Below are 15541 nucleotides of genomic sequence, written 5' to 3' on the forward strand. Positions count from 1 at the left end.
TGTGATGGCAGGAAACCCAAGGATGCCTCTTCCCTGGCCACCTCCAGCGGCCACTCCACCATGAACCTCGTTCTGTGCCTTTGGGACCAGTGACTGCCATCTATTTCTGATCTAGACTGGTGTGCTGCCCACACTTCTCTGCTTCCCACTACTGGTCAAGGCACCATGCAGGCTCTGGTCCAAGAGCAAGGAAAAATGCAGAACCTAGGTGGGCCTCCTTCTTGTAGGAAGAGAGACAGGGCACTGGGCTGAGCCGAGTTAGAAGAAGCAAGGGGAGAGAAGAGACAAAGGCCAGTGTCTCCTCCCCGCTCCTCTTTAGATGGGGGTATATTTCACAAAAAGGAGGAACATACAGATGTGCTCTTGTAGATACCGTAGCTTCTGGAAGGCCCTGGGGGGATGTCTAAGAGCAGCTGCAGAACCCAACTCCTGCCTCAGGTGCATTTTTAGACAAAAGACACTATTCTAGGCTCTGAGTAGGCTGTGCAATCTCATAGCATCTACATTTACTTTTGTTCTTCCCCTGACCAATCAACCCTCCTTTCTCTGTCCCACATCTTTCTCCTGGGGACTTTCTGCCGGTCTGTAGGACTTGCAGAGGGCAGGCAGGAGCTGCCTTGAGAAACTGCGCCCCAGGGCCTGGCACCAATCAGAGCTCCTTGCATCTTGGCCTTTGGCCTATGACCTCTCCATCTAGGGACACCTATGCAAGTCCCCCAAAGTCTACTGGCCACGATAAAATCGATAAAATCGTGCGGCTGCCGCTGCTCCAGGGTCACTCCCTACAGGCACGTCAGTGAGATTGTGAACCGCCTGGGATGAGTTTGCCACAGGACTCCCTGAGGGTTGCACGCTAGTCACCAAGGACAGGATTTGACCTCGGATGGGTTGTGAGTCCCTAGGGGCTGAAATTGACCCCACACGTTATTTGCTCTCTTTATTTGAGGCTAGTCTCCCATTAGTAAAGAGAAAACAATAGCTGCTAAGCATGTTAATTAGGTTTTCCTAGCCTTGCCCTCCCCTGCTCCCCCAGAGACCAGCGCTTGGGTTCCCCAGATGGTCTGTGCTTCTGGGCCTGATTGCCCTAGAGGCAGACACTGGACTTGTCCCAGAGGCTGGGGTTCCGCCCCTACTCCCACCAGGACCTGACAGCCCCATTGGAGGAGCCAGCTGGTATTGGAGAGGGCCCAAATAACCTGATAATTCCTCCTTGACCATCCAGACATTCTTGTGTTGCCAGTTCAGAAAAGCTAAGCCAAAGGGTGGAGAAGAGGGTCCACCCTAGGAGGAGAGGAGAAGAGGCTCAAGAGGGGGCAACACCCCCCAAAACTTTTCGGTTCAATTTGTTTTCAGAGACAACAACAGGTGTATGAGGTGACCCAACAAGGAGAGAGGGTGTGACCCCAGGAGACTGGGCTTGGGGTGGCCAAACACGTAGCTATTAGCTAAAATACCAGCTAAATCCCTATGGCGTAAACAGGAGGACTTAGCCAGTGAGTCTATGCTATAAAAACAAAATGAAACTCGGCCAGTGGCTTACCACCCTGACCCTGAAATTCAGAACCCAGACAGGAGGGGAGCTGAGGGCAGCCTCCATTGGTGAAGAGGGAAAAGCAGGACGTTCCTGGTGGGGACAAGGTGAGAGCTCCTGCCAGGTCTCACAGCTCTTGGCCAGGAAAGAAAATGCTTCTGTTGGCGATCAGCCCAGACGTGGGGGTTGTGTAGGAGTTGGGCTCCATTTGGGGTAGGTGGGCGGGAGTTTCCTTCAAATCTGAAATCTGAAGAGTCAGACATGCTTACCCAGCACACTGCAGGGGTGGGGGTGGGGGTGGGGGGAAGAAGCACGCTTCTTTTCCAAGATGAGGCAATGGGGCCTCACTCTCCAACGTTGTTTGCTTGATTAGGTGACACGCTCTTCTCCTTCTCTATTTTGTTTTGAGAATTTTATGTTGCCCCTTAAGATAATTGGAGAAATCCTGGGGGGAGGGAGCTGTCATCCAACTGGAGGGGGACTTCCAGAATTTCAGCCACAAAGACACCTTGATAAGACTAGCTAGACTTCCTGCAAGGAAACATTAATTCTCCCAGGAAGAGATTTCTAGGAAAAGACGCTCATTAATTAGGAATTATTTGTCGCCAACAATTTCTTTTTCTAATGTGAATTTTATCTAGTAGAATGCAAGACAATGCCAGGCTCCCGAGCCCAGCCCCTGCCACGTGCAGACTGGGAAAATTCCCAGGAAGCCAAAGCGATGGTCTGGGACCGGGTCTCACTGCGGTAACTTGTCTCATGTCCCCAAAGAGGCAGCAGGTATAGAACACCTGGCTGGGGCCGTGATAAAGCCCATTTCCCCCAGGACCCTGGAAGAAAAGTGAGTTACTTGTGGCAGAAACAGAATCTTACCCTTTCTCTATGAGGACCACCCACTATGTCCTGCCCCTCTCTGAGGAGCAGGGAGTTAGAAAAGGCAAACTCATCACCCAGGGGAAGATGCTTGCTGACCATTCCCATTTTCCGTCTTTTGTAGACCCTTCCGTCATGAACGCCTGGAAAGAAGAAAACTATTTATATGACACCAGCTATGGTAGCACAGTAGGTAACTAACTAACTCCCTGACACTTAAAGGCCTTTGACATTTTTACCCTGTTTTCTAACAGCCACGAAGTTACATTGTAAGGAGGGGGCGCCTAATGTCCTTTGTCTTTTCATTGCCGCAGATCTGTTGGACAGCAAGACTTTCTGCCGGGCCCAGATCTCCATGACAACCACCAGTCACCTTCCTGTCGGTAAGTTGTCCTGACATCAGGGCCCAAGTGTGCCACCGGCAAGTCCTTACTGAGAATGAATGAGAATCACCAACATCCTAGGTTTCCACTTTGCTGGATGGAGTCTTTCTCGTTAAAAGACTAGGAAAGGAAAAGACTTGCTCTTTTTAAGAGGCTTGCTTTCCAGCCAATATTTGTACCTCGAAAATGACCACCAGGGAAGCCTCTAGGAAAAGTGTCTGTCTCCTGTGAAACCAAGTCACCCTCTCGTGACAACAAAAACCTCTCTTTTCAACACGGACTTGCTCTTGGGAAACTATCTGATAAAACTATTCAGACTTGGGCATAGTTATGGGGGAAGAAGGCCATATCTAATTTTCAACAAACTATATCTGACTTTAGGGGAAGGCTATCTAAAAGTGGCCTTCAGAGATCAACGAACCTTTGCTGATGGTCTCTGAGTAGAAGGGTGGCAGTTGGACATTTCTAGAACCCTGGTTTTCACAGGTCAGTTTTTAAGTCTGCCCCCTGATGGCTCAGATTAGTCAGACCACCTGCATTTTATATGAACTATGTTCACATTAGCTGTGTTTGGTTAAAATTAGATGCAACTGGGGGGCTACCCTTAGCTCTCTGTCAAGGTTCCACTGAGGGGGTTGGTTTGTTGGGAGTCTGCAGAGGCGCTTTCAGATTATCTCTCCCTCCCCTCACAAACAGGGACATTGGCAGGTGCCATGTGAGAACTGGGGAGGTGAACAGAAGGTTCCATGTTGTCTCTTGACCTGGGTATGAACCCGTAGCTCTGCTTGGGTCTGTGAGGTTCAGAGCTTAGACTTGTCATGAGTCAATTGATCTTTTCCTGGAATTGAATTCGGGGCATCTTAAGAATTGGGATTTAAATGAAGAACTTGGAATCAAACAGCCTCTCCTCCCCTGACCTCCCCCTCCTTTTTTTTGCTTTTGTTCACTGTGTTTGAGAACTGAAGTAACAAGATTTGAGGTTCTGTTTTCGGGTCAAACCCCTTGAATGAAACAGAGCTGGGAGCCGGTGTAAATGCATCTGGAACTGAAGTGAAGAATGAAGGCCAATTCGTTTCCCTACTTCCCCCTCCCCTGATGGCCCAGAGGGTTATGTGTCACTGGAAGGATTTGTGTAACTTAGGAAATAGGTCAGACACTGGAAAGGCTCTGCAGTGGGTTCGCCATTCTGGGGGAACAGAAACAATTGGGGGGAAATTTCTGCAGCAGCCATTGCCACCCAGTCCAGACCCAGGATTTCAGAGCTGAGGAAACCATCCGGTCGCACTCTGACTCCCTCTCACGCTTTGCAAGGTGGTACCTCCTGCTTCCTTCCGGTTGGGTCTCTGGCTTATGGCGAAAGATGGCAGCTGAGAATAAACTTGCACAAACCACTTCCTAAGCTCAGAGGTTGTTAGGTCTTCGGGCACCTGGGAAACATAAAAGCCATGTCACAGCTCCCCTGACCTCACAGCCTGGCCAGGCTTCTCTCTTCTGTCTCCTGCCTTATCTTCTAGAGTCTCAGAACCAATAGGGGCCCTCTCTGCTTTCACATTTGCAGTAACCGGGAACTCACTGTCCCCTTATCCCACCTTTGAATCATCCTGATAAATGGACTTTGCAGATCTGCACACCTTTACCTCCATTGATCCTGGATTCCCCCGTCCGCTGTTCCTATCCTACGATGGAACCGCAGTGAAACAATCCGGGACCTCTACCAGAATCATTACAGCAAGAATCAGCTCAGTGTCTGGGCTTGGGAGATTCTTTGGAGGAACGGCCCTCCAGTGGGATAGTGAATTACAGCCTTGTATGATGGGTCCACTCCTTCCAGAAAGGTTTAGTCTTTGCTGAACCCCTGTAAAAAGACCTTTGTCATTTGTCTGAGTCTTTAGATTTTCAGTTCCCATTAAATCGGGTGCAGGTAAATATCTTTCTATGTTTTAATGCCAGTTACAAGCCAAGCGAAGGCGAGGCCCAGCATAAACTGATGCCCTCTGTGATAAACGCAGGTGGGGAAGCAGGCTTTGTTTTGATTTCTCTGTCGTCTGCCCATTTCACAAAATGGCTGCTGCCAGTGTTCCTGATCTGCCCGATAGTCCTCGAGCCAATCATGCCAACTCGGGCTTGATGTGTTTATTCACTGACTTGTTGAGCCTAGAGCTAGGGTGGCACGGTCTATTATAACACTGACATTTGTATATCCCGTAAAGAAATGGCTCACAGCTGAATCACATGCAAATGCTTCTAATCTGCACTTCTTGCGAAGCGACTTAGCTGAAGTCATGCTCTGGAACTTGCGTCACACACCTGTGGCTTGGTGCTGCCCTTGCCCAGACTGGACCTTGGCCTGAGGTACCTGGGAGCAGAGCAAGAGAAAGCCAAGCTGGACAACTTCCCCAGAGCGAGCCATTATTTTATGAGAGTGAATCACTCAACCACATGGCTAACTTCAAAGGTTTTGACTTTTATTTTGGGGTGAGGGGAAGACACAGGGGGAGAGGCCATCATATTAAAGTGAGCTTTCAGATCAAAAGACTTTAGTGCTAAGGCAGGTTGGTGATTCCACAGCTTGTCCACACACACCAGGGACAGGAAGAGGAGGCTGGAAGAAATCTCGAGTTTCCTTTTGCCTTTGGCTGTATAGTCAGTCCCCCGTATTATTTATGATGGAAACACTTTTGTTAGGAGAGTTATTTTATTCTTTGTTTTTAGTTTTTCTTTAAGCTGGATAGAGGTCCAGTCTCGGTAAATGGCTGACATCTCACAGAGGAAACTCCCTCATGGTCCGTCTGGTCTGGGGTCTTTAAGTCTAGAGTCCACGGACTGCTAAGCGAGCCTAAACCCCTAAAGTTGTTCACAGATTCTCCCTGAGTGTACACATATGTGCATTTTTTCTGGGGAGAGGGTCTAAGGTTTCCATCTTATTCGCTAAGTTACCTTCCCCCCAAAGTAATTGACTCTATGTCAGCTTGGAACCCCTAAATATTATTTAGGCCAATATTATTATTGAGGCCAATAAGCCAAGAAACACTTGGGTTTTTCTGAGTTCAACCCTGGCTCTGAAATAATGGCCCCATATCCCTCTTGGATGCCATTGGAAAATGAGCTTTGCTTGTGGCCTCCTGGGTAAATGCCACTCTTTGTCTGCAGAACAACGCGGCCCTGTCAGAGTGATGTATCACTTGGAAACCGGGGTGGGTGCCAGGCCTGTCGCAATACTGTCACATCCTGATGGGATGTTGCAACCTCGCCCTGAAACCTACAGGGAGGGAGAGTGGAGTCTCCTCACGTTTCCTGTGAATTTGCCCTTCCAGATTTCAGAGAAACCCAAGTCAGGTGCAGGCCCTCTTGCCGGCAACGCCTGGGGAGAGAGTCTTAACCAGAGTGAGAGGCTTCTCTGCTAACCAGAGCTGGTGAAATCCCCGTCCACCCACCATGGCTTACAGAGAAACTGCTCGGAACGCTGAGTCGTGACAAGCCGGGTGCTCCTATAGGTGGACGTGTCCATGCATGCTGGAAAATACAGAATCCTCAAGTCGGAATTGCTTCTCCCCCCCAGCTAGAGCATTATAGAACTGACCCTGATTCTCGGCAGGGAAGACATCTGTGAAATCTGTGCTGTGCCACCATCTTTGGAAATGGCACAGGGTGGTGGTTGAGATGAAGCCTCTGCATTCAAACTATTTGTGTTCACGTCCCGACTCCCCTCGCAGGCTGTGCGACTTTACACAAGGCATCTGACCTCTCTGTGTCTTAGCTCCACCACAGCTATAATCTGTGAATCATAGCAGTACCCACCTCATAGGGTCATGGAGTGAAGTAAATAAGGTCATTAAGGTAAAAAGCTTAGCACAGGTACATAGTAAGTGCTCAATAAACAGTAGCTATGCTTCTTAACCATTTTAATTAGGAGCTAATGGTTATTCTAGCTCTTTGAATGATGACACTCTTGACAATTAAATGAATGTCAAGAACCCTGTCCCTTTGCACACAGTTTCAGTCAGTCTGAAATGCCCTTGAAGGCCACACAGGGGTCAGTGAACCCTAGCTTAGGAAGCCCCGATGTAATGCCCACAGAAGAGATGCATTTTACTGGCTCAGTTCCTTAACAGGATTGGCTTGCATTTAGAGACTACTCTGTATTAAAATTGTGGATTTCTGATTCAGAGAGTTTTGGTGAGATCTGCTTTGGTCCTCCAAATACCTGAGGGGCCCAATCTCTCTCTTCTCTCTCTCTCTCTCTCTCTCTCTCTCTCTCACACACACACACACACACACACACACACAGACACACACACACACACACACTCCACATACCCATGCATACATGCACTGCTAGACCATTTAGTTTTCTATTTAAGAAGTTTCGTTTCACAGATCTGCCTCGGCCGTCTTCTCTTTGGCGATACTCTCAAGGGTTACCATGATGAGTCATTTGTTAAACTAATCTGTGTTTCCATAGTCCACTGGTGGCCCTCTGTACTGAGCTCAGGCCAGTCAATGGTCTCTTTGTCAGGCTGATTAAAATGTAACTTTGCATGCCAAAAAAGGGCACTCCTCTGGCTTAAAAGCCATTTTCTTTGTTATAAATGTTTACGTTTTATATTATGTAAAAAAAGAAACACACACACACACACACACACACACACATACACACTCAACTTACTTCAATGACCTAAATCCTTCAATGGCTTCTTATCTGAGTATAAAAGCTAAAATCCACAAAGAGTCCCATCAAGCCTGAACCTTTACCCCTTTGTCACAGTTGCACTGGCTTCCTTCTATTCTGTGAATGTACCAAACACATACTGACCTCAGGGCCTTTGCACTTACTATTCTTATTCATAGCAGGTTCTTCCATAAGCTCTCTGCATGGCTGACTGTTTCCCTCACATCCTCCTGGTCCCCTTATCCGCGGGGGATAGTTTTTATCATCTCTGTTTTGTTTTGCTCATATACCACATATACAAACAGTGCCAGGCATGTACTAGGGGCTCAAAAAATATTGGTTAAATGAGTGGATGAATGAATGGAAATCACGATTGTAGGAAAGAGGTAAATTAAACAGTTCTTGTTTTTTCCTTTAGCAGAGTCACCCGAGATAAAAAAGGAGCAAGACCACCCTGCAAAGTCCCACACCAAAAAGCACAGTAAGTTGGCGGGCTTTCAGATGGCTCTTGGCCCTTCCTTTCACGTTGGTCATAATTAGAGGCCGCTAATTTTTAGGCAAATATGGCCTCTGCCTGTTGCCTCCACTTTTCTACCTCCGCCTGTGTAGGCGAGAGAGTAGGGACGTCGCTTGCCCGGGGAAGCAGTTTCTCAAATAGAGACCCCCCCCCCCCCCGAGAGTTCCTCCTCATGCTGCTCTATTTGTTCTAAAACTGAGATACCAAGGGAATAACCGCTTCTTGCAGTCATGAGGTTAGTGACTCCCCCCGTTCCAGAAAAATGGGTGGGAAGAGAAGAAGGGTGGGAAGAAACAGCTGAGATTTTTTTTTCCCTTTTGTTGACTGTTGACTTCCTACCTCTGTCACGTTATTGATCCAAGAGGTGACTGTTTACTCTTAAGATGCAGCAGAGCGCTTTGGAAGTTGCATTTCCCCCAATAATCAAACCTCTTGAAGATACAGGAAATATCCGAGACATGGAGGAGAGGGCACAGGAAGATATCAAGACGGTGTAATATACAAGTGATAGGGAATCGGACATCTTCACTATCTGTACTCCACATCGCTCCACGGAATCGAATGAACACAGCACCTCAAATGGCGGGAGGAATTGTGCGGCCCAAGTCTAGTGGGAGTCCAAGTAGGATTTGGTTGCTAATCTTATTATAGGAGCCACTTCGTTTTCATATTGGCCCCCTCAACTCCCACAAGACCTTGCCCCAATATATTCTAGGAGTTAAAGTTCCAGAGCCCCGTCGATGCGCATTTGACTAAAGCACAGTTGCTGGGTGAGAGCGATCTACTTGGGCTGAGGTCCTAAATGAAAGTGGTTGAAATTCGCTCTTCAGGGAAATAACAGTTTAAAATGAATCCTGAACAATTTGTCCACGGTAATTCGAAGAGACTCTCCCTGGCATTGGAGGGCCGAGACCTATGCCTTCGTCTTAGCTTTGACACTGGTCAATTGGGTGACCTCGGTCAAGTCACTTACATTCTCTGTGTCTCAGACTCCTGATTTATAAGCTAAAGCCCTGTGCTGGTTCATTCTCAAATGCCTTTTGTTTCGATCTGATATTTGGTCGTCCCGTGTCTGGCTTTGCTGGTGGGGAGGGGAAAATGGAATGTGTCCTACTTGCTAGAAAATGTCACAACTCTGTGCCTCCTCTGCCCCTTCTTTACCGTGACTTAGGCCGTTAATACACTCCTTTTCCAACCTCTCCTCAGATCCACGAGGGACTCACTTATGGGAATTCATCCGTGACATCCTCCTGAACCCAGACAAGAATCCGGGGCTAATCAAGTGGGAAGACCGGTCTGAGGGCATCTTCAGGTTCTTGAAATCGGAGGCTGTGGCTCAGCTGTGGGGAAAAAAGAAGAACAACAACAGCATGACCTACGAAAAACTCAGCCGAGCGATGAGGTGAGGAGTTTCCAGTCCCAACCGTGACCGGTTGTTTCCTCGGCGGTCTGAGTCTGACCAGCCACCTCATGCGATGTCCTTTGTTACAGATATTACTACAAAAGAGAAATTCTGGAGCGTGTAGATGGACGAAGACTGGTCTATAAATTTGGGAAAAATGCACGTGGATGGAGAGAAAATGAAAACTGAATCTGCCAACACTTTGAACTCAAGCCAACACATACCCCAGACAATAGCAAACCAAGAAACCCTGCACATGCGTATTTCAAAGACTACTTTTCTCTGATATTTATGTACCATGAGGGGGAACAGCATCCGCTTCTAATGGGAAGAAGGAACACTACAGTCGATAAAATTATTTTGTTACTTTGAAGTATGTCCTATATGGGGAACAAACGTACACAGTTTTCTGTGAAATATGAGGCTTGTATGTGGCCGTGATTTGTTTTTGCCTCTATTGAAGTTCTTTTCCATGGCAAGAAGAACAGGATTGGTAGCCTTGTGCTTCCTGCTAAAAGAAAGAAAAAAATATTAGAGGGCATTAAATGTTTTTATGTGCAAAATGATTAGGGAAAGGTGATGTGTCTTCTGCACTTACGAATCCACGTGGCCTCATCAAGAGAGGTGGGTGTGGTTGTTAGCATGGACCCCGATGGTCTCAGATTGACAGGATGAACCAGAGGATGCTGGGAAGTTTAACCTGGGCTTTGGGAGCCGGTGAGTGGAGCATGAAGCCTTCTGAAATCCAAGTGGACTATAATCACTGCATAATCACAGGACTTGCGATGCTTAAATCATCGAGAAGAATAATGGTGGGGGCTTTCTACTCATTCAAGAATGATTTACCTGATGCCAAGGCCGTTTTTCTCTCTCCCCCTTGGATGATTGGCGGAGGGGGTGGGGGGTGGAAACTTCAATTGCCACCTCTGCTCACTTCTAGATATTTAAGAGAGGGTCTAGCCTTGGTTGTTTTTATCCCAATTGCTCCAAAATAAATGGGAAAAAGGAGGTGGTGATGAGTTTGCTGTTGGAGCCCTATAGCCCCTGAGTAATTCTTTGTTGTGTGTTATTGGGCTGTTTTGTGCATTGTAGGATGTTTAGTAGTAGCCACTAATTGCCAATAGCACTCCCATCCCCAAAGCTGTGACATCTTCAGAAATTGCCAGGTATCCCTTGCGGGGCAAAATTGTCCTTGGCTGAGAACCACCGATGTAGCCAGTCAAGAGGAAGGTGGTGATTTACTCTCAGAACAAACCTGTGTGTAGATCTTTTAGTCCCTAGAGTGAAGTAAAAGCAAGACTGCAAAGTCAACCAATTTTTAATTTTTAAAATGTCAGGGACGATGGGAATTCAGGAATGGGACATCTAGAGGGAGTTTTCAGAACCCCAGATGAGAGCCAAAGTCAGATGACAAGCTAAACATAGTAATGTAGCAAAGAACTATAATAGAAGACATTTCACTAGAATGAAAAAGAAGAGTAAAAATTAAATTGCACAAGGAAATGCTGAGAAAAGAAAGAGAGAGAGAGAGAGAGAAGAAGGGAGGAAATGAGAGACAGAGAAAGAGAGAGGGTTCCAGGGAAAATCTTTGCACATGTTAATTCTTATCATCATTCCTCTTTTGGATAATCTCTTTCTTGTCTCATCTCGACTCATCCCGAAGTGAATGGTATGTCGCCTAGATTCGTGTCCAGAGGGAAATTTTTGTTTGCTTTGAAAAGGAAAGACAGAAAAGAAAGCAAGAGGGAAGGGAAACAGAGAGCTCAGCTCCGGAGTTATGGTTAGTCAGAAGTTGGGGATTTCTTCGGTGGAATTGTTGAGAGGTGCCTGGAGACTCAGCACTGGGCCCTGCAGTCTGGGAGGAACGTGAGCCTGGGGACACTTTGGAAGTGACTTTAAGCACTCAGATCCCTTTTGCACCTTTTCGTTTTGGTTTCCCGTGTCCTTGGCTTTCTCCCCCCCCCCCCTTTTGCCTCTCTACCTTGAGCACAAATGTGGGGGTGAAGACAATGGGTTTCATCAGCTAATGGACCACCTACCACCGTGTCTCACCCAGGGAAGGCGAGTGATTCATAGTCGAAGGTTGTGAAGTGTTTGTAATGTATTCAGAAGGTAGGAAGTAAGAATTAAGAATTTGTCCTGATTATAATGAGAGCCGTTATGGACGGTGACCTTGGAGGCCCGGCTTAGGGAGAAGATCTCCTGAAGTTACAACCAAGTCCATTTTTATTTCCGCCTGCCTCAGTCACCTGCACGTACGTTGTCAAATAACAGTTACTGAGGAAACTGAGGGAAATAACAACGAGCAACACAGACCTGAAACATGCCTGCGTAAAAAAAAACACAAGGGGCTTTTCCAAGGGAAGCGAAAGAACTGTGAGGCCTTTCCAGCATTTCAGCACTTTTCACATGGAATGAATTAAACATCCAAATGTCTGAGTTGGTGTAAACGCATAGATGTTTGCACGTCTGTGTGCATCTGAACCACGCGGCGTCATTAGGGGCATCTGCTCACGTGCTCTCTGCCTTTTCCCCCCTGGCTTTGCCTGCTCTTCACCTAAAGTGGCTAGATCCTTCCCGGAGTTCACCCTTCCCCAAACCTGTACGTTTCTCACACTCCTCCTCTTGGCTCTTTCTGCACTATCTCCATCAAGAGCACTTTCTGGTAGGTAGTAAGTAAATCTGGGGAGTACCGACTGGAACAGTTCTGCAGATAATTCACAGATTGTGTTATTTGCCCAAAGTGACGGTTTCTTGGCACCTGGTTCCTGCTTAAATAGGCTGGAGCATTAAGTTCTTAGCGTATCTCTCTATTGTCTTGGCTTGAGTTGATGCATTTTCTATGTGCTGTTCGTGACTTGGAGAACTCATGGCAATTGGGCCATGCCAACTTAGGGTGTGAACGGAATACTTCCCACCACAGTGTTGCAAGGGAGAGCAAAATCCCAGAGAGAAGCCAGCATCGGGTGAAGCACCCTTCTCCACCCCCCCCCCCCACCTTCTCTTGGGGACTCATAGCTTCTCACTCAAGACGCTTATCTGTGTTGGATGCTTACATGGTTATCACACCTGGTCTCTTGAATTCTCAAGGCTTGGGCTCTAATTTGTCATTTTCATGGGAATCCGAGGCAGGAAATGTGTTGCTAAGACTTTGCCAGACTTAGATAATCTGAGACTCCGGGATATGTGACTTGATGAAATTTGAGCTAGGCCTTGGATCCCAGAGACCTATACCTGCGGCTTCTTGAACTTGCCTTCTGACCAGGGCAGACCCAGGTGATGAGTTTTCCTTTGAACATGCCGGTTCTTCCTTAAAGTTCTTGTCTTTCTAGACTGTAAGCTCTTTGAGGGCAGGGACTATATCTTACCCATATTTCCCAGCACCTAGCATGAGACAGGTCCTCAGCAAACATTTGTTGACTTAATGAGCAAATGTCTTCTGGAAGATGTCTCCATATCCATAATTGGGATGTGAATCGTTTCTTCACTGGAATAGGAGCACAATGGCCACAACTTCAAGGGCATGTTATCTATTAGACGAACATTCATTCTACTGTGAGACTTTTTACTTTGCCTTCCTCCTTGTGCTGAAATGAAACCAAACAGACAAGTTGTTTGGTTCCACAAGCCAACATACATCAGAGGAGAATTCTGTTGCCTTATTAGGAGCTGTGAGCCTTATTTAGTACAAGAAGCCAGTAATGGACCTTTGACCTGTTTTAACCAATGAAGATTATGAATGTGTTTATACGGTGTAAATTGCTATTTAAGTGTAAAGCAGTTCTGAATTTTAGTATATGGGGGTTGGTTTATATATAAATATATATATATATATATATGTATTTTGTCTTTTTGAAAAATGCTGAGGGATCTTTTGATAAGGTTAGTCATGCATGTTAGACTTTAATTGTGCAAGTGTGCTGTTTTTCAAATGTATAAAATATAGGAGAAGGTAAAATACTAAGAGGGAAAGGCAATTATGTTATTCTTCTATAGTTACTGTTGAGTGCCTACTAAGTGCACAGCATGGAGCCATATACGTGAGGAGCTTCTTTAATTAGACAGAATGTACCAGATGTTCCATAGGACCCTATTGCGTGGACACATACTGTGTGAAAAAAGGGACAGCGCAACAACGACGATATCAGAGCTGAATTAACTTCAGCTTTGGTTCTCAGGATTCCATTTCGGGATTAAGATAGCACTTGGTAAAACCCCACCGAGACTGTGCCTGATGAGCCCCTGAAATGTATAAGCCCTCACAGTTAGCTTAATTGGGATTGATCTTTCTGTAGGTATCTGCATAATTCTTGCTTTTCTTCCCATTTGGCTTCTGGGCTGACAGTTGGTGAAAAACAATCCTACTGCCGCTATTTTTTTTTTTTTAATCAGAAATCTTGCCCTTTATGTGAAATTAACACTGAGTATTTTTGTTTTACGAAAGAATTATATTTTTCAAAGTATTGTTTTTTGTTTGATGTGTCCCAGAAAACACTAATAAAAACCCAAGACCAGCCTGTAATTGTGTGTTTCATGCTTCAAGGAGCCATCTAAACCTGGGCTTAGAGGAAATGCACTTAGTCCATAGCAACAAAATGCATGTAATTCTTGCATATATTTAATAAGCATTTATTGAGCATCTACGACATGCCAGGCACTATCCTAGACACTAAGCTATGGTAGAGAATGAAAGGGACCAAATCTCTACTCTCATGAAGTTCGTGTTTCATGGAATGGAAACAGACAAGAAACAAAATGCTAACAGGCAAATATTAGATGTGTAGTAAAGAAATGTAGAGCAAAAAGGAGTGGAAAATGCTGGGGTGTATGTAGGGATGTATGTAAGTTTAGCTCACATTTCAGTGAAGACCTGCAAGATGTAAGGGAAAGAGTGATGCACGTAACTGGAGGAATGATACCTTACAGAAGGGACCAGCAAGTGCAAAGGTCCTGCGGTTATTGACATACGTTCCTGACATGTTCAAGGAGCAGCAAGGAAGTCTTTTTGCCAGAGCCAAATAAGCAATAGTAGGAAATGATGTCAAATAGGCACTGGCAGGTTAGATGACATAGAACTTGGAGGATGTTATGAAGGCTCCAGTTTTTCTTTCGAGCGAGGTGGGGAGCTATAGAGAAGTGACATGTTCCCACTTCTAGGTTAAAAGAACCCCTCTGGGTGTTGTGTTGAGAATGAATTGCAGGGAGGCACTCGATGCTGAGCACACATTCTTCCTGAAGGATGAACAAAGGGAGGCAGAAAAGATCACACATCCGGGCTTCCAGTACAGTACTTACAAATACTTCAAGCCAGTAAGTGAACTCTAGAGGTTCCTAACAAGTTTCTCCTGGGGCCCAGAAAGCCTCAGCCATTTGGTTTAACTCTGTAAACAATAACATGAAACGAATATCTGACCATTTGGAGAAGATCCACGATATGTTCTTTATATACATTATTACATTTAATCCTCCTGTAAGTCCCTGGTATATAGGTATGATCTCTAGTTTTCAAAGGAAGGAAATGAAAATCATAAAGATTCCATGACTTTCTTAAGGCCACACAGCTAGTAATAAGCAGTAAAGCTGTAATATTCTCTAGTTCATCAGGATCCTGCCATTACACAACACACACACACACACAGTTTTGTGGTTAAATATGTTGGAGTAATACTGTGTTAAGCAATGTCCTACAGACTTATTTACTGTAGGAATTATTAGAATCTTTATTATGACAGTGTGCACTGTAAATCTATAAGACGGGGAAAAGGGTTCCCAATTTCCCAAACATATCCATCAACGGTGAACGGATAAAGATGGGGTATATACATACAATGGAATACTACTTGGCAATGAGAAAGAATGAAATCCTGCCATTTGTAGAAACATGGATGGAACTGGAAGGTATTATACTGAGTGAAATAAGTCAGTCAGAGAAAGACAGATATCATATGTTTTCACTCATATGTGGATCTCGAGGAACTGAACAGAAAACCAAAGGGAAAGGGAAGGGGGAAAAAATAGTTACAGAGAGGGAGGGAAGCAAACCATAGGAGACTCTTAAATATGGAGAACAAACTGAGGGTTGATGGGGGTTGGAGGAGAGGGGAAAGTGGGTGATGGGCGCTGAGGAGGGCACTTGTTGGGATGAGTACTGGGTGTTGTATGGAAT

General features: G+C 45.8%; 1 protein-coding gene across 3 annotated transcripts in view; it reads left to right on the forward strand.

Moving 5' to 3' along the window:
* The window catches only part of EHF (ETS homologous factor), a 41410-nt gene extending 27513 nt beyond the window's left edge, over positions 1-13897 (forward strand). For 2 of the 3 annotated variants that reach the window (XM_058688609.1, XM_058688611.1), the window contains 5 exons: positions 2529-2597; positions 2719-2787; positions 7875-7937; positions 9180-9375; positions 9465-13897. In XM_058688609.1, coding sequence (XP_058544592.1) covers positions 2529-2597; positions 2719-2787; positions 7875-7937; positions 9180-9375; positions 9465-9564 — 497 coding nt within the window. In that variant the 3' untranslated portion in view covers positions 9565-13897. The remainder of the gene's footprint in view (positions 1-2528; positions 2598-2718; positions 2788-7874; positions 7938-9179; positions 9376-9464) is intronic. The other variant, XM_058688610.1, reaches the window with a different exon arrangement.
* Positions 13898-15541: the final 1644 nt, after the last annotated feature.

The sequence above is a fragment of the Neofelis nebulosa genome, chromosome 10 (assembly GCF_028018385.1).
Source record: "Neofelis nebulosa isolate mNeoNeb1 chromosome 10, mNeoNeb1.pri, whole genome shotgun sequence".
Classification (NCBI taxonomy): domain Eukaryota; kingdom Metazoa; phylum Chordata; class Mammalia; order Carnivora; family Felidae; genus Neofelis; species Neofelis nebulosa.